Raw genomic sequence first — 25,822 nt, forward strand, 5'->3', positions numbered from 1 at the left:
CTTTATTATTATAATTATTATTAAAAAGATATTTAATAAAAAAATTAAAGGCTAAGTATAAATCTTACCTTATACTTTCTTTATTAATTAAACTTTACTTAAAAGATTTTATAAAAAAAATTCTTTTTATCTTCTTTATAGCTTTAAATTAATTATTTTAATTAAAATTACTATTTCTATATAATATATTTAAACTTAAACTTTAAATATATTTATTTAAAATATTTTTAATTCTTAGCTTTATTTATTCCTTAATTTCTTATAAAATATAAAGGTAATAATTAAATTAATCTTTAATTATAAAAGAAAAACTATATAATAAAATATATATTATAATTTCCCTTAACTTATTCCCTTAAAAAAATAACTTAATTTTACTTATTAATAAGTAAAAGAAAGCTAATTATTCCTTATTTTAAAAATTAACTTATTATTAATTTAATTCTTTTATTATTTATAATATTTATTATAATAATATTTATAAATTTTAAATACTTAATAATAATTACTTTTTAAATATATTTTTATTAAAATAATTAAAAAAATTTATTAATTATTTTAAAATATAAAAACCTAAACCTTATTTACTTTAAGAAATTAATTTTATAACTATTATAAATAATAACTCCTTTTTAAATATTTTAATAAAATTTAATCTATTTAACCTTATCTTAAATAACCTTAATTTTAATTATTATTAAAATTAATTAAATATATCTTTATTTATTATTTAAATATATTAATTATTTATAAGCTTAAACTTATTAAATTCTTTAAACTTTAATATTTAAAATGCTAAATTTATAATATGCTTATATATAAAATAAAGAAACTTAAGAAATAAGCCTTTATAATTTATTAATATTTCTTTACTTTAATTAAATAACCCTTAATATTTTTAATATAATTAACTTAATAATACTTTTAAATCTTAGCTTAAGTATTTATTTAAGGGGGGGGGTTATCTTTTCTTATATATATATATATATATTTATTATAATATAAAATTTCTTTTTATATATATTTATTTACTTAATTAAATTTAACCTTAAGTTTAAATATAAAATATTATATTTTTAAAAAATATATTATAAAATTTATTATATATTTATTTATTATTTTCTTATTAAAATTAAAAACTTTCTTTTTCTTTTTAATAACTTAATTTACTTTTTCTCTTTTTCTTTTTATCTTAATTATTATTTATACTTTATTAAAAGCTTATTTTTATAATTAATATAATAAGAATTTTATATTATAAAGTTATAATTATTAATCTTAAATAATACTAACCTTCTTATTTTAAATAATATTAAAGTTAATTATTTCTTTAAGCTATATTATTTTATTAATAATAATTATAAAGTTAAATATATTCTTAAATTTTATTTATTTAACTATTATAATTTTTTATATTTTCTTTATATTACTATATTTATTAAAGATATAATTAAATTTCTTAATATAATAAATATAATTAATATAAGCATTATTATAAAAACTATATAAAAAGCGATAATTAAAAAAGGGGATTATAATAAGAATATTTTTATTTATAGTTAAAGAAAAGTTGCAATTTATATATTTTAAATAATACTTATAAGGAAAAGCATTTTAATAATTATAAAAAATTATAAGTAAAGCTACTTAATAATAATAATTAAAGTAGTTATATATTGCTATTATATATTTTCTTATAAAAAGCTTTATTATTTCTTTTAATAATAATAATATTTATATAGCTTTTAATTAAATTCTTAATATTATTTAAAAATTATTCTTTTTATAGCTTATTAAAAAACTTATTAAATAATTCCTTAATTACCTTTTTAAAAATAAAATTAATAAGTTGCTAAGTAAGGTATTAATTTTATTTAATATTAATAATTTTATATATATAAATACCTTTTATAAAGATATTATAAAAAATAATTTTAATAAATTAATCTTTATTAAAAATGTTTTTTAGCTTAAAGAAAATATAAATACCCTTAATTAAAACTTATTTAACTTATAAGTTATAATAAATAACTTAAAAAGGGAAAGGGAAATTCTTTTATATTAAACTCTTTAACCTTAATTAAGAAAGGTTTAATAATAAAGATATTATTATAAAAAAATATTAAAGAATAAGAGGATTATAATATTTTACTTTAATTTTAACTTAACTTAAAAGCTAATTAAAATTAAAAGGATATTAAAAAAAGGAAGGAAAAAGAAGAAATTTAAGGAAAAAAAGGAAATTTATATATATAAAGTTGCTATAATAAAAAAAAGCAGATAATATTAATAATAAGCTACCTTATTACTAAAAGAAGTAATTTATTACCTTGCTTTTAATTAAGATTAATTTATTACTAAGAAGGAGTTACTTACCTTTAATTCCTTACTTATAAAGAAGTTATTTATCTTTTTATTATAAAAAGATTTTAATTAAATAATTTATTTTAATTTATGCTTAATAAACTTATAAATTAAAAAGGGAATATTTTATAATTAGCTATTATTTAAGAAAAACGGGAAATTATATATTCTTTTATTTTAATTATTAATAAAATAATAAATTAATAACTTTTAATAATAATTTATAAGCCTTTTTATTACTCCTTCCTTTTAATTAATGCAATTATTTAACTTAAGAATAATAAGTTATTAACTTTTGCTACTTTAGCTTATATATATTGCTATATTTATTTATTTACAGCTAAGCCCTTTTTCTTTCTCTTTTCTTTTTCTTCTTTTTACCTTTATATTATTATTAATTAAAGATTAAAGATTAGCTATTATTTAATTATTTTAATAATAATATACTTTTAATATATTAATCTTTTCTTTTATTTAATTCTTATTTAAGAATAAGTAATAATTATTTATAAAAGCTATCTTAAGTTATAACTAAATATTAATTATATTTCTTTTTTATTTTTAATCCTTTTTACTTTAATTACTTATATAATAATTTTTAAAAGTATAAAGCTCTTTTTATTATTATACCTCCTTTTTTTATTACTTAACTTTTATTATTTACTTTTTACTTTATTACCTATTTCCTTTACTTCCTTTTTTTATAATTAAAAGCTAAGATATTTTTTAATTAAAAAGATAAAATAAAAAAGTAATTTTAATTATCTTTATATTATAAAATACCTTAAAACCTTAATGCCTTAATTTTAATAATTAAGCTTATTAATTTAAAAAAAAATAATTTAATATTAATAATTATAAAGTTTCTTTATTTTAATAACTTTAAAAATTTACTTAATAAAGCATTATAATTCCTAAATATTATAAATATTTAAAATTAATAAAACTTTACTTAAAAAGTAAATATTAACTTTTTTAAAAATTTCTTTAAAATAAGAATTATTATAAATAAGGTTTGCTTAAATAATATTTAATAATCTTAAACTCTTAATTAATTATTATTCTTTAATATAAAATAAATAATATTTAATAATAAGCTTATAAAGATAATATAAGAATATTTTTTAAATATTAATTTTTACTTTAAGTTAAGGAAATTAGCTAAGTTAATAAATTTAATAAAATAATATTAAGCTTTCTTTACTTTTAATTTCTTTAATATAAAAAAAATGCTTTATAAATATAAAAAATTAAAAACTTAGCATATTATAATTCTTATAATTTAGTAGCTTTTTAACTTTTAAAATATTATATTTTTACTTAAAGAATTTTTATATTATAATTATACTTTATTTAAGAAATATTAATAATATAAATTAATAAAAAATTATAAATTTATTATTATATTTATTTATATACTTAATTATTAAATAATAGCAATTTTTAATAAAATAAAGAATTATTACTTATTATAAAATAATTTTATATTAAAAGATAAAAAGAATAAGATAAATAAAGATATTAAAGTATTTATTTATAAATATTTAATAGCTATTTTAAAAAATAAAATATAAGATTTTAATAAAAAGTTTGCATTAAAATTAAAATAAATTAATAAAGTATTTTATAAATAATATATTGCTAAGTTTATTAAAAACTATTTTAAAGAAAACTAAGGAAAAAATAATTAAGAAATATAGAATTAAGTTAAGGCTTCTTTAATTAAAACTATATATTATAAAATGCCTAAAGCTATTATTAGCATTATTACTTAAATATTTGCTATTTAATTAAAGCTTAATAAAATTAATAAAGTTATTTAAATATTTATATTAATTCCCTTTATTAAGATTAATAATATAAAAGTAATTAAAGTAAAAAATAAGCTTTTATTATAAAAAGACATTATTTAATAATAATTATTTAAATTATAATATATTAAAATTATTGCTAATTATAAAAAGAATATAAGGGAAATAATACCTTTAATATAAATTAATTTAATAATTTAATTTTAAATATTTAATATATAATAAGGTATAAACTTTTAAATAGCTTAAAATTAATTAAGCATAACTTTAATTAAATAAGCTTTTAATTTAAATATTATATTATAAAATATTTTAAAGCTAATAAGAAATGCTTATCTTAATATATATAAAGATCTTTTTTATTTATTTATTTTAATAATAAATATAAATAAAACTTAAAGTGCATTAGCTAACTTAAAATAATTAAAATAATAATAAAGTTTGCTTAAAAATAATTTAAAAAGCTTATAAATAAGTTAACTAAGTAATTAAATATAAGGCATAAATATTAAAAGTAAAAGTATTATAAAAAGTAAAAATAAAAGCAAAAGCTTTATAAAAAGCAAAAGTAAAAATTAGCAAAGCTAATATGCTATGCTTAATATAATAATTAAAAAAAAAAAATTTACTTTTTATTTTATAAAAATATTTAAATCTTTAATAACTATATTAATATTAGCTATTAAAGCAAACTTTAATAACTAAAAAAATATAATTAATAAATATATTATTAAGTAAATTTTAAAAATATTTAAAGCTTTTATAAAAAAGCAAAAGCTATAATAAAATAAGTAAATAAGAAATTAAAGATAATAATAATAATTAAGATTATAATAAAGTAAATTTTAAAACTTAAAAGCTTAATTAAAGATAATAAAGTTTTATTTTAATAGTTTTTATAATACTTATTATAAAGTACTTAAAGAAAGGTATATTAATAAGTATAAAGAATTATATAAGAAATAATATTATATTAAATTTTAGCTAGCTATAAAAAGTTAGCTTTTATACTTATTTTAAATATTCTTTTAAGAAATTAACTTTTTTCTTTTCTTATATATTTAATATTTTAATTAAGCTTTTCTTATTTTTAAGAATTTTTAAAATATTTATCTTTTCCTTTTTTTTAATTCCTTTTTATTCCTATCTTTTCTCTTTATTATATTAAAGCTTTTCTTTAAGTTATCCTTAAGAGGGTTTAGCAAAACTTATTCCTTATTATTTAAGTGGCTCGTTTTTAGCACCTTAAAGCTTAAATTATAATTATTTTAAAGCAATATAATAAGTTTAATATAAAGGCTTAAAAGCTTTAAAATTAAGTTATTAATAATATAAAAATTATAAAAAAATATAAAAATTGCATTATTATTATAATTAAATGCTTTAATTTTAAGGGTAATATTAAGAAGTAAATATAATTAAATCTTGATTTAAAATTATAATTAAGAATTTAATTAAAGGTTAAGAAAGTTTTTTAAAAAAGTTAAAAAATTATTATAATAATTAAAAGAAGGTTTTAAATTAATTAATATATTATTATAAAGATTAAAAAGTAATTTTTAATTATAAAATAGTTTTTATATAAGGATTATATTATAATTTTTAAAAAGTATAGTTTTTAAAATTTTTAATAAAAACTTAATAATAAAAATAATTAGTAAATAAATTAATCCCCTTTTACTACTTTCCTTATATCTTAAAAATTTTAAAAAGCTTTAAAATATTTAAACTAAGCGCATAATAAAACTTTAATAAGTTTATTTATAAATATCTTTTTAATTTTTAAGTATATAATATTAAAAATACTCTTTTTAAATTCCTATTTTAATTATATTTATTAAATATTTATATACTTAAGCCTTATTTTTAGCTATTTATATTTATTAATAATTAAGCATATTATTATTTAATTATTGCAATAAATAATTTAAAGCTTACTTAAATTTAAGGTTATATCTTTAAATAAATGTTTTAAAGCTAATAATTTAGCCTTAATAGTTAAAATAAAAATAATTACTTATTTACATACTTTTTAATATATAAAACCCTTAAAAAGGGTTATTATATACCCTTAAAAAGATTTCCAATTTTCTTTATTATTAATAAATAAAGTATTTTTAGCTATTAAAAGCACTTAAGCTTCTTAATTCTCTTTAAATTATAATTTAAAGAATTAAGTAATATATAAATATTAAATTGCATAATTTGCTATTTTAAGGTAACTTAAACTTAAGTTTATAAGGAATTTTAATAATATAAAGCAAGGGAATATTATATTTAAATATATTATAATTATTATATAAAGAATGAAATTAACTTTTTTTTAAAATTCTTAAATTTCTTATTTTAAGGCTTATTTAAAAAAGGGCTTAAGCTCCTTTTTAAGTATTAAAGTAAATAGCAAAAAGTTTTTACTTCTTAAAAGGTTATATTTATTTACTATTTTTTTAATATATAAGTTATAAAGAAGCGTTATAATGCGCTTTTCTTAATCTTTAAGAATTTATATATTTAAAAACTATTAAGCCTTTCCTTAATTCTTAATTTTATATATAAACTTAATTTTATTTTTAATCCTTATAAAGGAATTATATTTATCTTTAGGATATATAATTAAAATATTATTTATATAAAAGAGAATTATTACCTTATAAGCTAAATTAATAAAAAGGCATAGCTTTTTTAATAAGAATTTTAAGCCTAAATTTTACAATATATAATTAAAATCCTTATATTAAAGAAATAAAGAGTTTTTAAGTTTATAAAGTACCCTTAAAAGCACTTTATATTTCTTTAATTCTTTAAATTCATTAAATAGTTTATAATAAATTTAATTTAATTCTTTTTAGTTAGCATTTAAAAATATAATTATAATATTAAATTATTAAATTTTTAAATTAAAGTGCATAATAATTATTATTATTATATAAAATAATTTTATAATTAAGGTTATAATATATATACTTTTTATAATAAAATAAAGTTATAAATCTTTTTAAATGCAAATTTATGCCTTAAAAGATTTAATTATTTTATTTTTATTAAGCTTATATTTATATATTTATTTTAAAGGTAGCAGCATTAATTTTGCTTTTTAACGCTTAATAATTCTTTAAATATTAAGCTTAATAAGGCTTTGCATTTCTTAATATATTGCTTTAAGCTATTTATCTTAAAAAAAGCTTTTTTAAGCCTTTTTTTATATAATTAATTTTAAAAATAAATTTTTATAATATTGCTGCTATAAATAAGGCTTAAATAATAGCTACTAATATATTATTTAAAGTTAAAAAATATAGGTCCTTAAGTATTTTTTATTTTTATTTTTTAAGCTAATTAAGCAAAAAAATAATTATAAAGTTACTTTAAAAGATTATATTAAAGTAAAATATAATTATATTTATTAAATATAATAATTAATTAAAGAATTCTTAAAAACGCTTATCTTAATTATATATTTAAAAAGATCTTTTTATAGATTTAAACCCTTAAATTTATTTTTATATCCTCCTTATTTATATTAATTAAAAGAATTCTTAATTTCCTATAGCTTTAAATATATATAATTTTTAAAAAGAAGGTTTAAATTTATTAATTCTTACTTTATTAATAAAAGTATATTTCCCTTTATAAAAGCCTTATTTTAATATATTTAGGGTTTTCTTAGGGATTAAAAGTTTTTATTTTTAATTTCCTAAGCTTTTTAAAAAGATAATGCATAGCAAACTTTATCTTTTAAATTTAAGAGTCTTTACCTTTAAGTTTTAATTAAAAATATTAATTTTATCCTTTCTTAATGCAAAATAAATATTAAATTTATTATTTAAATTAATTAAGTTATTTTTTATATAAAGTATTAAGGATATAATGTAAATATAATTTTAAATTTCCTTAGTATTAATAATCTTAATATTTAATAATTTTGTTTTAAGAATTAAAAGGTTATTTTTTACTTTATTTATTATTAATTTATAAAATATATTCTTATTAAATTATACATTCCTTATAAAGATTATTTACTTAAGCAAGGAAATTTAAATTTAAAAAATATTAAATACTATATAATTAATTAAATACTTAATATAAGCCCTTAATTTCCCCTTTATAAGGCATCTTTTTATATTATTTTTACATTCCTTTTTAAATATATATACTTTATATTTATAAGTATAAATATTATCTTAATAGGGTAATAAATAAGCTATAAAATAGTAAATTTATGCTAATTTAAATTATTAAAAATAATGAAAAAACCATATATATAAAAAAGTATTTAAAATGCGCCCCTTTTTTCTTAAGGCAAGCAATATATTATATAATTAGGCTATAATCTACATTACCTTTAGCTAAAAATTAAAAGGTAAATTAGCTCTTAATAACATAGCTAAAGCATATTTAATTATTACTTTGCCAGCCCTTTTTATAGCGCTATTTGCTTCCAAGGTTTAAGAGGAAGCAAGTTTTAAATTAATACCTTCTTATTTTACTTATTTAATATATTTAATATTTATAAATTAGCTAATTATTATTACTTTAGCATTTTATTTAATTTTATAAATATTTAAATTATATTATTATTTTATTTAGCTTTTATAAGCTTAAAAAGTATTAAATACTTATTCTTAAGTTTTTAATATAAGGGGGAAAATATAAATAAATCCTAAGAACTTATTTATTATTATAAGCTTATAATTTAACTTATTTAATATTTATAAATAATAAAAGAGGTTTTATAAAATTTAAAAAAAGGGTTTTAAGCTTTTGCCTTTTAATAGCTTATATTAAATTACCTTTTTAATAAAAGCTTTAAAATAATTTTTATAATTAATTTATTTAATTTCCTTAAATTTTATACCTTAAGTATATTAAATTAATAATTTAAGAGCATTAGCTTTTAAGTATTTAAATTAAAAATGCTAAAGAGTTATTAAATCTTTTTAATTTTTATTTAAATGCTAAAAGGGCTTAAAAGGTTTTATTAAGTTTATTAAAAAAATTATAAGCTTATATATATTTATAATAAAAAATAAAAATAAAAAAATTATAATAATATATATTTAAAAAAGATTAAATTATATTATTAAATAAGTTTAAAAAAAATAATGCTTTATTTAAGTAATTTAAAGTATAGCATTAAATTAATTTTATAATATTAAATGCTTAATTTTTATAAAAGCGCTTTTAATATTATATTAATATAAAATTTATTTATAATTATTATATTTTTTAAAATTAAATTCTTAATTCTTTTTTTATTTACTTTATATAATATATTTTTAAAGCGCCTTATTTTATAATTTAAAACCTTTAAAAATAAGGTCCCTGCTTTAATAATATCCATTTTAATAGCTTTTTTAAAGATACTTAAAATTAAATAATTAATAAAGTTAATAAAATAAATAATATCATAATTATTTAAAATTATACTTAAGGATAAAAAATATAATATAAAATTTAAAGTTATATATATTTTTAAGGAATTAATTATAATTAATAATTATAATAAATTAATTAAAGCATAAATAAATTAATAAAGAATTAATAAAGATATAATAAAGATATTATTAATTAATTAATCTTTTAAAATTAAGGTTTAAAAAAGTATAAGTTTACTTTATAAAGAAAAATAAAATAAAAAAAGGAAATTAAAATATTATCCCTTAATAGCTTTTAAAAATATGCTTAAAGGGGTTTTTAATATTTTTAATAAGCTTTGCATTTAATCTTTAAGCAAAAAGTTTTTTTAAGTAAGCTTTTAAATTAAGTTCTTATAATAATTTTCTTATAATTATATTTTAATCTTATTATATTTAAGTTCCCTTAAAGGTATTTTTAGCTTTAAAATTTATTCCTTTAAAAGCATAAAATAAAGGCGGTAACAATTAATAAAAAGTTAAATATATTTCTTTTATTAATTAATTCTTTAATAAAGGCATTTATATATTTTATTTCATTAATATAACTAAAATAACGCATTTTTATTCCTTAATTACTTCCTTAATTAATTACTTTTTATTTTAAAAGGTACTTTTAATCTTAATATAATAAATATTATAATATTTTTAAAGGCTAATATAAGCTTATTATAATATAAAAATGCCATTAATTCTTTAAATAAGGTTTTTAAGGAATAAATAAATTTTTTAAATATATCTTATTTAATAAATTCTTAACGCTTAAAAATTATTTAATTAAGGGTAATATATATTATAATTACCTATAAGAAGTTATTTAAATTAATAAATTCCTTAATCTTAAGTAATTTATAAGTATAAGCTTATAAATATAGGTTTATAAAGTCTTAATATTATTATTATAATTTAATACTTAGTTTTTTCGTTTTTTTTAAATATTGTTAATATTAGGTTTAAAGGGTATTTATTATACTTAACTTAAAAAATGCAAGATTATTTTTAATATTTTAAACTACTTATTAAACGGAAAATTATTCTATATTTACCATTTTAATTAAATATAAAAAGAAAATTAAGCTAAATACTATTTTTTATATCCATTCCTAAATTTTTTATTTTTTATTAAATTTAATTACCTTATTAAGAGCTAAAGTAATTTATTATTAAAGATATTAATTATATCCTTTTTTTAATTTACTAAAAAATAAGAAAAAAAATAAAATAAATATTATTTTATTTTTTAAAAGCTTATCATTACTTAAATGCTTTTAATACTTATTATATAAAATCTTTTAAATATTTCTTTTCTTTTTTTTATATTATATAAATTAAGAATTTAATTCTAAGATTATATTTAATTACTTAGCAAGAGCTGCATTTAATGCATTAAGATTTATAAATTTCTAATACTTTTTAATTTAATAATAAAATTATAATATAATAAATTAAATAAAAAAAAATAGGTATTTAAATAAATTACTTAATTAATAAGGTTTAAAAAAGCATTTATAGCTATTATATAAATATATACTTAAAAATAAAAGGAAATAAATAATATAAAATAAATATAATTAAGATATGCTTTGCATAACTTATTTATAACTTATAGAAAGGAAAGATTATTTTATGTAAATTAAGCTTATAATTATAAAAGGCTATAAGTATTATAAGGGGTTTAAAAGCATAATTATAAAAGCGTTTATTTCCTAAGAGTAGTTTAAAAAAAGAAAATAAAAGAAATTTAGCTATTTAAGCATTTTAGGAAGTGGTTGTAAACCAGGGTTAGGGATGTGCGTGCAACAATTTTAATGTCGTTGCATTTCTCCTAAAGGCCGGAGCCAAAGTTCAGGTGACAGCCGGGGACCAGCTATTGCCTTATCTTAAGCAACGACAGGGAGATACAGCATTCCTCGAGGCTGCAATCTGTGTTGGTCACAGAGAGGCTGTCTGGACTCTTGTGGAGGGGGGAGTTGATGTTAACAAGTCAACCCGGTGGGAGGTCGATCCAGAAACCAGGGAGCCAGAGCGGATCGGCCAAAACTGGGCAAAGCCACTTTGGATGGCAGCGTCACGCGGCTACGCAGACATAGTCGAGCTGCTCATACAGCATGGCGCTGACATCGAAGCCAGGGATAGCTATTATGGGATGACACCTTTCCAGAGAGCAGCCCAACAGAAAAGGTCGGCAGTCATGATGGTGCTTTCCGAGGCAGGCGCAGATACTCGGCTCAAACAGTGAGGCAGGTTGGTAGCGTTGGGACCTTGTGGGCTGGTCGTTGTTCCATCTTCACCTTGCGATTTAGTACGTAATGAGCCTGTGACGTCTATCGAGGCCAATCTCTTCATTACGTGAGGGAGAGCTGGGAGCATGGCGCTTAAAAGTAGACTCGGTCTAAGACTTTTGTACAAGTGATACTACTCAAGCACTTAAGTCCAGAGCCAAAGTCGTAGATTCAAGATACGACGGCAGACAAGCGAAGTCTTGTCTCAACATTCCGTAATCCGACACATTCCACAAACAGGACCATAACCTTCTACCGGTGGGTGTGATCGACGTAGCGGTATGCATGCATTAAGTCCAATTTCCAGACCCCAGATCTAGCTACAACTCGCACTCCATCCCCTTCTAGCACGAGTGGCACCACCAGCGAAACAGACCACCAAGCCCGCCAGACCCCCGTTGTGCAAATTGCCACGCCCAGTGATACTCATACAAGGCAGAACTATTCAAGTATCCGCATCGCTTCCCGCCCAGGGCGACAGTAGATATCCTGCCTCCTGGGGCTCCCCATAGGACCACCTGATGTCCGGCGACCAGTAAACGAGGGTGAAGCACCTAAGCAGGTAACCCTCTCTTCTCGCTCTCGGTGAAGAAGATAACCATCCTCCAGAGCTTCTTGACCAGGTCCTCGGCGTCGTCCTCGAGCGGGCCCTCGAGCTCCTCAACCAGCTCCGCAGGCCGCGACCGGCGCCGCAGGTGCTCCTCGACCACGTCCACGAGCAGCTGCTCCTGCACGCCCAGGTACTCGACGACCTTCTTCTCGATGAAGGGCCGCAGCTTGTCCGACACGGCCGAGTCGTCCAGGTAGTCCCACTTGACGTCCCACGCCCACAGGCCCTCCTTGGCCGTCGGGATCTCCTGCGCCAGCGACTTGACCGCCTGCTGGATCTCCTCCTCGCTCATGGCCTTGGTGTCGTCCGGCCCCAGCGGCTCGAACTTGATCGGCACCAGCTGCCTCTTGGTCGTCTGCTCGTGCTCCTCGTCGTCCAGCAGCCCTTCGACCTCGGCCATGGTCCTGCGCTGTGGGCCGGCGCGCTGCTGCGCCTTTTGCGCCGCGGCGCCCAGGGACATGGTGAACCGGGCCGGGGCTGCGGCCGCCGAGGCAGCCTGCTGCTGCCTCTGCTCAATCTCCTGCGCCTGCTGGTTGAGGAACGAGTCGGCCATGTCCTTAGCCTGCTCCATCTCGGCCGCTTCGCGTCGGCGCTCAGCTTGCTCGGCCCGGCGGTCCGCGTCATCGCGGCTCTCCTCCTCTGTGCGGTCCTGGGCACGCTTCCTCGCCCATGCTGCATGGTCGCGGTAGTATGGGTGCGCCTTGCGCGTGGCCTCCTTCTCGTCGTCCCAGTTCTTCTCGCGCTCGAGTTGCTCCTCGATGCGATGATTCATGCTGTCGGCTTCGGCCTTCTCCCGGTCTGTTTCGCGCTCAAGCGCGGCGGCCCGCTGCCGTTCTCTGTTGACCCACTTCCGTTCCGCCTCAAGGTACTGCTTGTCATCCTCGGACTTGTGCTTAGATGATTCCCTGCGATGAAGCTCATCGTCACTGGCGTCGGTATCTTCGTCATCCCTGTGGAATGATCCGTCACCATTCGCACCGTTGATGAAGGCCACGCCACGGCCCGCACCACGAGGGCCAGATGGTGCATTTGGCACGCCTCTGGGTCCGAGCGGGATGGAATTGGCACCGGGCGGAGGCGAGTCTCTGGATGGACGTGCAGCGCCGTTACGCGTCCGCTCCATCTCTTCCATTTCCTCTTCCCGCCTCAGCCGCTCCATGTCACGCCGAATGCTCCTGTCACGAAATGCGGCGATCTCTTGAGCGACTACCTCTCTCATCTCGGCTGGGATGTCTGCCAGTTCGTCTTCTTGTGCAAGGGGGATGTTGATAACCTCGACATTTTCACCTGAACCGTTGGCATCGCCCATGTTAACATCTCCTTCGCCGTCTTGCGTCTTACGGAGGGGCGGATAGAAAAGTTCATGCACGGCTTGTTTCAGCGCAGCTCTGGGTGCTTCCAGCCTCGCCTCCCTCCCGCTGTCGTCGGCTCTGTTCTCCTCGTACGTCTCGAGGAACTTGAGCGTGCTCTCGTCGACTGCGACCTGTAGCTTGGTCTTCTCAATACCTTTGTACGGCTCGTCGTCGCCAGACTCGTCCTTGGCGGGGCCATCGGTAGGCTCTTGCTTCTTGACGGGCAACTCGATGTCCTTGAGGAGCTCGACAGCAGTAGCCAGAGAGTCAGGGTCGTCATACTGGGCGAAACCGAAAAGCTCACCCTTGTGGTCTGATAGATTTGACTTTGCGGAGTCCCAGCGGCGCAACCTGCCGACAAGGCCCAAGAACTTCTCCACACCTTCGTCGCCACCCAGTGTTTCTGGAATCTTGTGCAAGAATATTGTTCGTAAACGCTCTTCTTGAGTTGGTGCCTGTAGCGCCTGCATACTCTCTCTGACGGCCGCGCGGGACTGTTCGATATTCCTGTCTGCGCCCAGACCGGGCCTGCCACCGCCGGCCGACGACGGCGCATTGGACTCCCTGCGATCAGGCCCGGCGGAGGGCGCTGGCTTGGGTGGTAGCGACGAGGAGCCGAGGCGGATCACGGGGGCGTTGAAGTTGATGTTTGGCAGGTTTGGGGGCGGCTGGAAGGAGGCGGGCAGTCCACTTGGTCGATTAGCTTGTGCGGGAGAATTGGCTTGCTGGACACCTGGAGGAGGTGCCATCCCAGGGGCAGAGGACATGCCTGGTGGAGGGCCTGTTGGAGCCAGTGTTAGCCTGCGACGCGGTCATGACGCGGGAGTCTGCAGATAGCAGTGTGCGCATAGGTATATGAAAGGTGTGAGAGAAGCAGAAACGGAGACAAGACATACCTAGGCCGGGCGGCGGGGCCATGCCAGGCGCACCGCCTGCTCCAGGAAAGCCATTGAAGGAGGGAGGAGGACCATATGGGTTGCCTGTTATTGTTGGGCCTGGTCAGCTATTGATCGCGAGTGCGGAAAGTTCTGGGGTAAGGTCGGATGTGCGCTCACCTCCGTATGGATTGTAGGCCATGTTTTGCTGTCGACGTCCTTTTCCTTCTGATTTGCTACCCAAGGCTCGTGTCGCGTACCGATAATATTGGATCGAGCGGAGAGCCTGCGATCAGAGGGCACGACGCAGCGAGATCGAAACTGCGTTCGGTCTGATGTCGAGGCGTTGCTGGGGTTGGGACTGGACGAGGGGCCTTGAATGCAACTTGGGGTCAAGGCCAGGCAATCCGCAGTGCAGTTGTCTCTCTCCCTGGCACGAGACTTTTGCTGCAAGGGCGTCGTCGGCTTGGACTGTCAATCCAGAGCTTGGGCCCCGAGCTGCGGGCAGGCAGACCTTCGCTGTGGGGAGCTAGCCGGAAGCGGCTAGGGCCTGGTCGACAAAATTTCCCCGGCAGGCGCATTCAACAATCAGTCGCAACGCGCCAATTACAGTGTCACCATCACCACCGTCGACCAGCACATCCTTGATCCTACACTCTCTAACTCTCCACCGTCCACGCTCGACCTGTCAACCTGCCAGGAAGAGAGAGGCAGAGGAAGTGTTGTTGTGGTTAGTCTGGTCTCGATCTCAACCCAGTACGACTTGGAGAACCACCAATTGCACTCCGAATCTACGAGCAGTTGCTGACAAGCCATCGCAACACCAGGACAAGATGGAGCTCCGACCAATACAGACAGCCCTCCTCGCAGGCCGATCTGCCTCGCGACGGGCCACCACGGCCCTATCACCGCTCTCATACCCATCCATACCCTCCTTCTACCGATTCTTCTCATCGACCAGGCCGTCCCTCTCAGAGGCAGAAGCGACAGCACCTGCCCCCCCTCCTTCAATGCAGGAGTGGCATCAGCAGCAACAGCAAAACCGACAATCGGAGCAACCGCAGCCGCGAACATGGGGGAACCCATCTAGCACTAACAGCCCAAATACCAGCTTCGGCATGATGTCATCACTTCTCAAACCCAAGAACTCGACTCCATTCCCGTCGCCGTCGTCGCCGGCGAGCCCGTCAGTCACCTCCGATGACATGCTCCGCACGCCGTGGTCAGCACCCAGCACGACCGGCCTGCGCCGCTCCCAGGCCAACCGGGCCGCCACCGATGCCAACAAGCCCGGCATCATCGACACGCTGTCTGAAATGCACCTGATCGGGAGCCCGACCAGCGACGACCTGACCAACTGGCCGGGCTTGTCGCAGGAGTCCGCCTCCGAGATCAAGTACCGGCTGCGGCCCTCGGTCGGCCGCACCGTCCACCTCGACAGCAGGGTCGACCTCGCCCGCGGGCTGAGCCTGCTCAACACCCGCGTCCGCGTCAACAAGATCCCCCAGGACGTGGCCAAGCAGCGCTTCCACGAGCGGCCGGGCCTCAAGCGCAAGAGGCTCCGCGGCGAGCGCTGGAGGGCCCGCTTCAAGGACGGCTTCAAGGCCACCTGCAGCCGGGTGCAGGATCTGGCCCGACAGGGGTGGTAAGGCAAGAGGTCAGGGTGGAATGAATGTACAAAAAGGAGCAAAAGAATAAACAGCGGAGAGGTTCCCATCTGGGTGCTTTATATTGGCTGCCCTGTACAATTTGCGATAGATGTGTTGTAAGATGCACCTTGGGGATGAGACAGACAAAAATGCTGGACACCAGCGTGGTGGCTGGGTAGATACATATATGTGCCAGAGCATATGCCCACGCACGGCGGCCCTTTACGACATTGGAATATATTGCAACATAGACTCAACTCAAAACAGCGCCCTTTCCCTACATCCTGAATAAACCAGTGTTGTCTAAACGCGGCGCAGAGCCATGGTGGTCGTCGTGATGCTAAACGTGAGCAGCATTTGACTGCACAATTGGAGGTCGAAGTGTGAGTTGTGCTTCCTCGTGCATACTTTCAGTAATACGGAGTTAGGGCCTCAATACCCTCACCAAACCCTCTCATGACCATCTGAACCAGAATGGCCCGACACGGCGTCACGACTCATTCGACCACGACGGCGAGCGCGGCGATGGTAACTGATTCATCCTGCACACTCGCCCGGTGGAACCAAAAAGGAATCACAGACCTAATGGTCTCGCACGACATAGCGATGAGTATAATACTGATCCACAGCGTCGACGTTGACTCGGAATAAATGGCAACTAGGTCTCACGCACCAGATATCATCAAGGACAATAGGCACCAAATTTCTTCAAACCCACCATCGCGCAAGCCACTCACTCACTCACTCACTCACTCACTCAAACCCACCCCGGTCCCCGGCCGGCGTGCTAGGCGGACTAGCCTTGATCCGCGGCCTGCTCCGGAAGACAGAATCATAGTCCACCCCGGCCGCGCCCATCTGCGCCTCCCTGGCGATCAGCTCCTCCAGCATCGCCGTCGAGTCCCCCTCCCCGCCGCCCGCGCCGTCCCCTTCCTCGTCCACCGTGTCCGGCGGGAAGTACGGCTGCCGCGCGATCTCGCCGCTCTTGTTGGACATGCTCTTCTTGCGCGCCTCGCGCCGCGCCGCCCTCTCCTTCTCCAGCCGCACGCGCTGCTGCGTCGCCTCGAAGTTGGCCATCGACTTGCGCGTGCGCGCGACTATGTCGTCCTCCTCCTTCTCGGCCTTGGGCGTGTTGGCGCCTTCATTATTTGCCGCCGGGTCCTCGGGGATCGCGGTCGGCGTCGCGGGGGTGCTCCCCTTGGTGGGTGATCGTGACGGGGTGTTTCGCCGGCGGGGCCGCGAGGGCGAGCCCAGCGCTACCTCGTCGTCGTCGTCGAGGTCGACGCTTGAGCCGCGGGCCATGGAGAGGCGGGTCCGCTCTGCGAGGGAGAGGGTGTGCCGCGGCCGCTCCTGCTTGACTGGCGACGGGGAAGCTGCGTTCATGGATGCGAGGATCTGGTCTGCTTGCTGCTGCGTTGGCGAAGGGGGGATCTCCTCGGGCGACTGTGTCATATCCGGCGAGCCGCCTCGCACGTATGATCGAGACGGAGAAGGTGACGGAGACAGTCTGGATGAGCGGATGGGCGAACGCGATACATCCTTGGATTGCTGGACCGGGGACCGGCGGGGAGATGAGGTTTTGTTTTCGGACCGCAATGTAGGTTTCGAAGGCTCGGTCGGCGAGATTTCAGTCGGGACTGATTTCGGCCTAAATGCATGCATCGTCTTCAATGGCTGTGGTAGGCGAGGCCTCTGTGCTCTCTGCGATGGTCGCGGATCTGTATCCACATCCATTGCCTCCTCTCTGCCTTGTGACGAACTCTCTAAAGGCTTGTTGCGTAGTGGGAGGGATGTCTTTGCCAGCTCCTCTTCCAACTCACTTAGCTCGGACACGGTCTCCTCTGCCGGCTTCTCACTGGAGCTGCTCTGTATCGAGGACTTTAACGGCTGCTCACGCCTCCTCATCCGGCGAAAGGAATGGACTACATGGCCTTGGCTCTTGTTGAGCTCCGTTTCTAGGCCACTGACCAATGTCTTGTACTCTGGAGTAAGCTGTGGCTTCTTCGTGGATGTGAGCTTCCTGGGGCTCATGCGCCCCAGATGCAGTCCTTCATGGGCCCCAAAACCAAGATCAATGCCTCTCTGCGGGCCAACGCGACCCTTCGCGTTCTCCTTGGGCTGGTCCACGACGTCGCTGAACATCTCCTTCCTAAAGCTCTGCCACTTGTCAAGCCGTGCCTGCTGGGCGCGCACGCGATTGTCGAGCTGCTCGAGCAGCCCGCCGCTGGGGTCCTCGAGCTCGTCGAGACGGTCTGACCGCACGCGACGCCAGACGCGGTCGAAAGGCGCTGTCAGCACGCCGTCTTTCTGTGATTTCGTGTCTCCATATAGCAGAGCCTCCACCCATCGGTCATTGCCGGACCAGTTGGTCCTAACCGCGCGTCGAATTTCCTCTTTGGAGGCTGCGGAGAGTTTTGGTATCTTGCTCTGGTGTACGTTTGCGTTGGCCCGGTCCTGTCTGCTGGTGATGCCTTGCTCCTTGGAGTCAAGAAGCTGGGCAAAGTGGTTGTACTGCGCTCGAGAAGCCGTCTTCCGATCCAGTCTATTCTTTAGAGACACCTTGTACGCAATGATGAGGCTGCTCAGATCAGTCCTCTCCCCAGTATAACCGCGATTCTCCAGAGCCAGGGTCTGGGCAACGACTGGGTAGGCTTTGCTGTTCAGCTGCTCCTCCGTGGCGACTTTCTTCAACACAGCCGACGAGAAGACAGCTAGCACCTCCTCGAGTCTCTCGCCCTTGCATTCGTCCAGCATAGTCTTCCGCAGCACCGTGTCTCTACCCAATACGCCATTCTTCTTGGCCTGCTCGAGGCATCGTAGGAGGGCGGCTCGCAGGTTGACGGACTGGGTTTGCTCGAGCGGCGGGAAGAAGGGCTGGAGCTTATTTCGCGCCTCCTCTGGGTCCCAAAGGACAAAGAGCTGGTAAAGCGCCCACTCGACGCATTGGACCCTCTTCTTCTGGCCCTGGGCGGCATCTTTGTTGGTCAGAGTTAGGAGGTTGAGGCCAGGCCAGTCGGGGCGGAGATCCAAGTCAAGGAGGCGTAGGTTCGTGAGAAACAGCGAGACGTTAGTGGGCGAAGATGCGACGGTCGTGTGGTGTTTGGACGAGGCTGCAGCGTCGGTGGTGGTCGAGGTCAAGTTCTTGGTCGACTTTGGGGCGGGCACACGCGCTGATCTCGTGCGGGACAGCAGGCTGTTCTGGACGGCTGCCATTGCAGTGCTTCTTTCATCGTTGGCAGACGGACAGAATGCGTATTTCTCTTGTGGCCATTGTCTCCATGGGGTGGGTTGCGTTCAGCAGGGGCATGAACCCGAGAGTAAACAAGGCGCCTGGGTGAGAGGTAGTGGGGCATTTGCAGCAGGGTATCCGTACCTGCAGAACAGGTGACATCCCTGCCACTGCAGCTGACCCCAGATTCCCGTTCCAGCCCCTGAAACTACAGTACAAGTAAATCCGCTGTATACCACGACATCATTGCCAACTCGATTACTCCTGTGCACGCTTGGTTACCGACGCAACAGCAGGACTTCAACAACGCACAAATCAATCCACCAACGGTGGTGGTGCCTTGGAGCCGTGCCAGCTCGCCCAAATCAGCCCGGTGGCGCCGCGGAACGGTTCGACGCTGAACCCGAACAAGGATGTTGGAGGAAAAGGCGAGTGCAGCGGTGCCCGTGAGCACGCGAGCCGGTAACTCCTATCGTTTGCGTGCCGGAAGAACCCCAGCTGGTGGTACGCGTCGACCCGGATGACCCAGCTGCCCTTGCCGCGAGGTGCCTCGCGCCAACAAGCTGATGTCGTGTAGTCCGTCTCGCATTCGGGGCAACCGAACTCGCTCCCCGAGTGTGCGATGAACTGGTCCCTGTCTTCCAAGCGAGAGGAGCCCAGCGGCAACCAGCGCTTGAAAAGCTCTGGGTTGAAGAACGAGCCGTCTTGGGTGCCTGTGTGCTGGTGTTTGCAGAAGTTGTAGCGCGACAGTTCCTTGAGGCCGTGCCTCAAGGTCACTGCGTCTATGCCCTCCTGCTCGGCTTGGTCGAGCACGTGAGTGCAGCGGAGGTAGAGTTGATTATGTATGATTCTGGCCCGCTGGGTCTGCTTCCACGTGAAGGCGTACTTGCCTTCACCTTGTGCTTTCACAGGCAGATCAGTGACCTCCAGGCAGCTCAGGGGCAAGCCACAGTCCTTCCCGAAGACATGACGGTTCATCACCAGCCTGCCGAGATGAAAGCTGAACTGAGGGCCCCGGTTATCATTTATTTTGAGCCAACGGCCGGAACATGAGTCCTGCTGGCTGGCCAGGCTATGGTCGTATGGGTTCGTGTTGTGGGACGTCTCGAACGAACACGCACCCAGTCCCACCCTCCATCCTGGCCCGAAGCTTCGGAAACGCCGGCAGTATGGGCAGAAGAATTCGCGATTGGCCACGTCTTTCTCTAGCAGGACTATGATGCGCCGCTTCTCCATGACGCTTGCGGATTTTCGAGCTTTCCGCGCGCCTGCAAAGTATCTTTCGTATAGAGCTCTGCAGGAAAGCGAGAATGCAATCCTGGCTGCTGTGTCAAGATGGGTTTGAAAGAGGTAGATGATATTCTCTGGAAGTTGCATGAGATTTGATTCAGCCTGGTAAGGGCGCTCGTTCTCTTGAAGCTCCATCGTCGAAGTTCCTAGAGGTTCTGTTTCGCTCTGACGGGTTCCATGGCGATGGTAACAAGAGCCGTAGAATTTTGTGTGCCAACGGATGTGGAATTATGTACGATGATCTCTCTCAATCGGGACCTATCTTAAAGCTTTTGTGCATTAGATTCGATTTGTAAATTTCAAAATGTGAGCCTAGACGATGCTAGTAGGCTGGCTGGCAACAAAGAACGGTCACACACAGACCAAGTTAGAAGGACAACGCTTAGGGCTATAATTCTTCAGGACCAACGGAGTCAAGCACCCATGGTTCACTGGTCAGACTCGACTAACTGATTCTAGTCTCATTGCGTCTCATTTAAACCAGAAGTCATCGTTAAGGTGATTCCATCTCAATCTATCAGACACTTTCTACACCAGCTGGGTCTAATCAAGAGACGATAAATGGGAAACGAGTGCATATTCAAACTAACAGATCTTAGAAGGATAGGATGACATCTCGAAGATGGTTTGGTCCATACCGGAAGATGTGGCGAGATAAGCCACTGGCACCGTGCACACGGCGGCTACCTACCATAAGACTGAAACCCTCAAGGAAACCATAGTCCTGCCGCGCTCCCATTCAAGCCCAGGTCACTGACCCTGATCTCCTCGCTCTCATACGTCTTCTCCAGGTTCGGCTCCAGTGCTTCAAGAGGCACATGAACTCCCTCCGTGTACGGCGTACCGAAGTAGTTGGCACCCTCGTGCATCTTGTACCCACCCTTGTCCTTCCCACCCCTCTTCTCCCGGCTCCTCAGGTCTTCGGTACTCGACTGATCCTCATCATCCGGATTGAGACCTGGGAACCCAGCAAACCCGCCACTCTTCGTGCCCTTGAGCTGCAGCCTGACGCCCTGGACGCTCTCACGGCTGGGGTCCCTGTCCGCAAAGTTATGCGGCACAAACATAACACTCGACGCACTAGTGTGCATAAGCGTGTTGGGGATGTCCCCGGAGTGCGGCACGTGATGACTCCCGACGTTGAAGTACACCACCAGGTCCCCATCGTACTCGTCGCCCCTCTCCAGGTCCTCCCCGTCCGCGATCCCCCCGAAGTCCACGAGCGGGTTCGGCGTGTCGAGGAAGCTAAGCGGATCCGCAGCGCGCGGCTCCTCGTCCTTGCGCCGCACGACCCAGATATCCCGCTCCGCCCACCGCGCGCTGGCCCCCAAGGAGGTCGAGTTCAGGACCGTCAGGTGCGGCGTGTTGCCCATCCCCGTGCCGGAGACGACGCGGTAGCCCTTGCGCTCGCCCCACGCGTTCTTCGCGTCCGCCGAGTACACGAGGAAGAACTCGCCCGAGTTCTTGGGCCAGTCCAGTCCGGCCTCATGCGTCACGGGGTACTCCTTTAGGTGCATCGTGTTGCGCTCTTTCACGTAGGGCTGGTCCCAGGGGTAGCTGGTGGTGGTGGGCTCGACGGCCAGGCGGACCATGTCGTTGGCTGAGCCGGCGACGTCGAGGTCTGCCTTGAAGTTGATGACGTGGTCGTGGAGCGAGGACGACAGGGCCTCGTGGACGCGGTGGCCGTACTCGTCCTCGTTCTTGTAGGGGTTGTTGGCATAGAACGCGCCGTAGATGTACCCTGACGCCCTGACCTTGACTTCGATTGTGCCGTCGAGGTAGAAGATGTAGTCTACGGTGTAATCGTAGTTTCCAACAGTGGAGACGGACCGAATCGTCAAAAAGGTGTTCCTGGAGGCAGTGACTGAGTATTGCGCTGTGTGGCGGGAAAGGAGGTAGTCCGAGGTGAACTCGAAGATACAGATGTTGTTGGGCAATCTTTCCGTGTTGCCGCTGCGGTGTATCTCCGTGTCCAGGTAGTCGGCATATCCCGGGCAGTCGTAGCCCGGGACCAGCTCGAAGGCCATGGTGCCCATTCCGAAGAACGCATCGAGGAACTCTTGGCCGCCCGCCATAGGGTCATCACCGGCGTAGTGCGCCAGGGCTTCCTGAAGGCTCAGCTCATACATAACCCGTTCCCCTCTGAAGCGAATATCGAAGACGCTGACGCCTGTGGCTTGGGTAGTAGTCAGATAGAACTCGAACCCGAACCATGAGACGTATTTCTCCGTCTTGTCAAGCTTGTAGCGAGGCCCCAGTGGCTGGATCGAGACTGGAGGCGGGAGTTCGTGCCCATCTGGCCGGGCGTCGAAGTCTTCCGTGTCAGTCCAGTGGCCGTCCAGGTTTGCTTTGGTTTTCAAGAAGCCACTGTCAGGGTCGCGTATCGCGCTGCGCAGGCCTTCCACGCTATCGAACATTTGGCCGTTGTAGAACCATTCCCCAACCTTCCACTGGCTGACATCTTTGCTGGCATCAACTCGGACGTAAAGCCCTTGCGGAAGTAGTGTTCGGCCAGAACTTCCCATACCAGGCCTGAAGAACTGTATCCACCCAACAACTAGGTCGGGTTCAAGACGGGTGAATCGGGGGAAAGCCTGCAGGGCATTGGGATCAAAAGGGTTCTCCAAGTTGGCCTTGGCTCCGAGGAGCTCGGTCGTGATATCAGATATGTTTTCTGCCAGCGACAGCGCGAATTGGGAACTGCCGGCGAAATCGGCCATCAGATTGGGAACGGAATTGCGACCCGAGTTAAATGGATAGACCAGGGGCTGGACGCCCGTTTGGGCCGAGATGGGAAGCGGTCCGACAGCATAGTAGCTGAGAAGAGGGCCTTCTTCTGTGTTATGTGAAAGAACGACTTTTGCCCATCGGTCTGGCCTGTTCCTATCCTCCAAAATGTACGGAAGTGCATGCGACTTGTTTGGCTGCAAGGTCTCGAGCGTGACGATGAAGTTGTCCGCAGCATCCTTGGGAGTTTTCGTCAAGTTGAGATCAGCCCATTCCTTCCGGAGAAAACCATATACTTCATCAGCTTCACGCCTGGTGAGATCTGACCAGACATTTTGCTTTGGTGCCTGGAAGCGCGATGATGATGCCAGTGCTATGTCGACATGCTGGCTGCCGTCGCGCCCCGGTCGTAAGAGAAAGCCGGCTGTGACGACAAAAACGACAGCTGAAAAAAGTGCGACCAGTGATCTGCTCCGTCGCTCCATGTCGATAAAAGCATTAAGACAGAATATCTCCGCTTGTCATGAAGTGACAAAAGAGGTATAAAGATTGAATTCAACAGCGGGGGGTTGTTTGCCCGAAACATGTACCAACCGAAGTAGAGATAAGCTCATGGAGACTGATAAGCAGGGGCAAGGGCAGTTATGACGTACACCAGTCCAATGCGGCAGTAGAGACACATCCGGCCGATTCGGCCGAAGCTGACTCCCTGGCAATACTTCTAAGACTGTCAGCAGCATTTTAGACCACTCCTTGCCTTGCCTAACTTATACTGCGGAGAAGGGCAAGCAAGCCTACTTTCATTCAAAGCTTGAATCAGATTTTGCCTCCACCATTACTACTAGTACTACTAGTACTGGTTATTATGCGTATTAAAGTGCCGTCCGAAGCAGCCTTACCAATCCATGAATGCTAACAACTTTTCAGTTTGAGAAATTATACGTTATCATAAAGCGTTGAATCTGGAGAGTTAACTTCCATATGAAACCTTCTCGAAAAAAGGCTCGCCTTCATCCCACAAATGCATCGCCGCAAATCAGCTGCCCTTACCCCGACAAGGGAAACAGCAACAATCAATACCTTGATGTCAAGCTAGGCGCTGTGATAGCCTCCTGTTCAAGGTATATTACGCTCACTCGTGTCTACCGGATGTGGTGACGCGGAATTTTGGGTGACCGGGGCAAAGTCCCTGACTCCACAATTTCCCCTCCCAAACCAAGACAAAAGAAGAAATAAAAATCACGTTCCTCCTAAAGACGCTGGTCCAAATGTGCACAAATGGATGATGCAGTGCATCGGCCCGACCTGAGAGCCTTGCCTAGGCAGCCCACCACTTATTTGATCGGCGTTTCGCCAGAGAGCCTTGTTCTCGCCAGTAAGTGTCCTATCCTAGGGAGAGATTGACACGGAGCCGGCACGCACCCAATCATGACTGGCTGATGTTGCACATCTATTGGGGCTTGCAGCTCCATTTCAGCCGCAACTAGCTTAGCATGGAATCGACTGCAGTTTGCTTGACCGGTTGAAGCCGATCAGCAAGTTCCCGGAAGCCCGGCACAGGCACGACTGAGCACAGCCGTCTAGGGACGAGGTGCGTATTTTAGCTAACCATAATCACACCTCCCGGCTACAGCCTGACCAGCCCATACGGCTTTTCACTTATCAACATCCTGATTAACAACCATGAACGGTGGACGTGACCAAAATTGTATGATCAGAAAACGAATATGCGGACGAGAAAGCGGGTCGCCACGGCTGATTCCCGGAGAAAGCGACGCTGCATCTATTGATTTCATTTTTGTTTCCTGCAGATGGACATGCAGCCGCTCCAAATGGGTTATCAGCCCCGCCGTGCCCCGACAAAATACAGACCGGTGTACCACACCATTTGTGTCGTGCATTTTCCGGATGCAGCAGCTGTGTGGCTGGCTACCGTCAAGGCTCTACTCCCGGGAGGGGAAGCAAACCTATGAGAGCCGCATTATCGATAGAACCTCGGAGCTGATGAGTAGATGACTGCATGTTGGTGCGAGGTCGGACATCGGCGTGCTGACAGGCTTAATATTGCGGCTCTCTTGTGCAACCAAACTCTGTTTAGGTGCAGGTTCACCTTGAGTTTCGACCGAGACTGATACTCGTCTCAGCCTTAATATGTTGCAGCACCACCGATAATCAAATCAATTCGGACCCTTTGCCAGATGCCATCTTTCACATTGACA

The 25,822-nt window shown here is 37.7% G+C and overlaps 5 protein-coding genes across 5 annotated transcripts; 1 reads left to right on the forward strand and 4 right to left on the reverse strand.

Moving 5' to 3' along the window:
- Positions 1 to 12,425: 12,425 nt before the first annotated feature.
- Positions 12,426 to 14,910, reverse strand: INS49_009031 (uncharacterized protein; the record flags this gene model as incomplete). Its single annotated transcript, XM_043169768.1, has 3 exons — positions 12,426 to 14,614; positions 14,730 to 14,813; positions 14,889 to 14,910. The coding sequence occupies 3 exons, from the start codon at positions 14,908 to 14,910 to the stop codon at positions 12,426 to 12,428; spliced, it is 2,295 nt and encodes a 764-aa protein (XP_043027448.1).
- A 631-nt stretch (positions 14,911 to 15,541) lies between these two features.
- INS49_009032 (uncharacterized protein) lies at positions 15,542 to 16,357 on the forward strand (the record flags this gene model as incomplete). The annotated part of the gene is made up of 1 exon (XM_043169769.1): positions 15,542 to 16,357. One exon carries the CDS (start codon positions 15,542 to 15,544, stop codon positions 16,355 to 16,357), a length of 816 nt encoding a protein of 271 aa, XP_043027449.1.
- A 753-nt stretch (positions 16,358 to 17,110) lies between these two features.
- Positions 17,111 to 19,570, reverse strand: INS49_009033 (uncharacterized protein; the record flags this gene model as incomplete). Its single annotated transcript, XM_043169770.1, has 2 exons — positions 17,111 to 17,800; positions 18,326 to 19,570. The coding sequence occupies 2 exons, from the start codon at positions 19,568 to 19,570 to the stop codon at positions 17,111 to 17,113; spliced, it is 1,935 nt and encodes a 644-aa protein (XP_043027450.1).
- A 331-nt stretch (positions 19,571 to 19,901) lies between these two features.
- Positions 19,902 to 21,011, reverse strand: INS49_009034 (uncharacterized protein; the record flags this gene model as incomplete). The annotated part of the gene is made up of 1 exon (XM_043169771.1): positions 19,902 to 21,011. One exon carries the CDS (start codon positions 21,009 to 21,011, stop codon positions 19,902 to 19,904), a length of 1,110 nt encoding a protein of 369 aa, XP_043027451.1.
- Positions 21,012 to 21,583: 572 nt separating this feature from the next.
- INS49_009035 (uncharacterized protein) lies at positions 21,584 to 24,088 on the reverse strand (the record flags this gene model as incomplete). The annotated part of the gene is made up of 1 exon (XM_043169772.1): positions 21,584 to 24,088. One exon carries the CDS (start codon positions 24,086 to 24,088, stop codon positions 21,584 to 21,586), a length of 2,505 nt encoding a protein of 834 aa, XP_043027452.1.
- Positions 24,089 to 25,822: the final 1,734 nt, after the last annotated feature.

Source organism: Diaporthe citri (genome assembly GCF_014595645.1).
Source record: "Diaporthe citri strain NFHF-8-4 chromosome Unknown scaffold_3, whole genome shotgun sequence".
Lineage (NCBI taxonomy): Eukaryota > Fungi > Ascomycota > Sordariomycetes > Diaporthales > Diaporthaceae > Diaporthe > Diaporthe citri.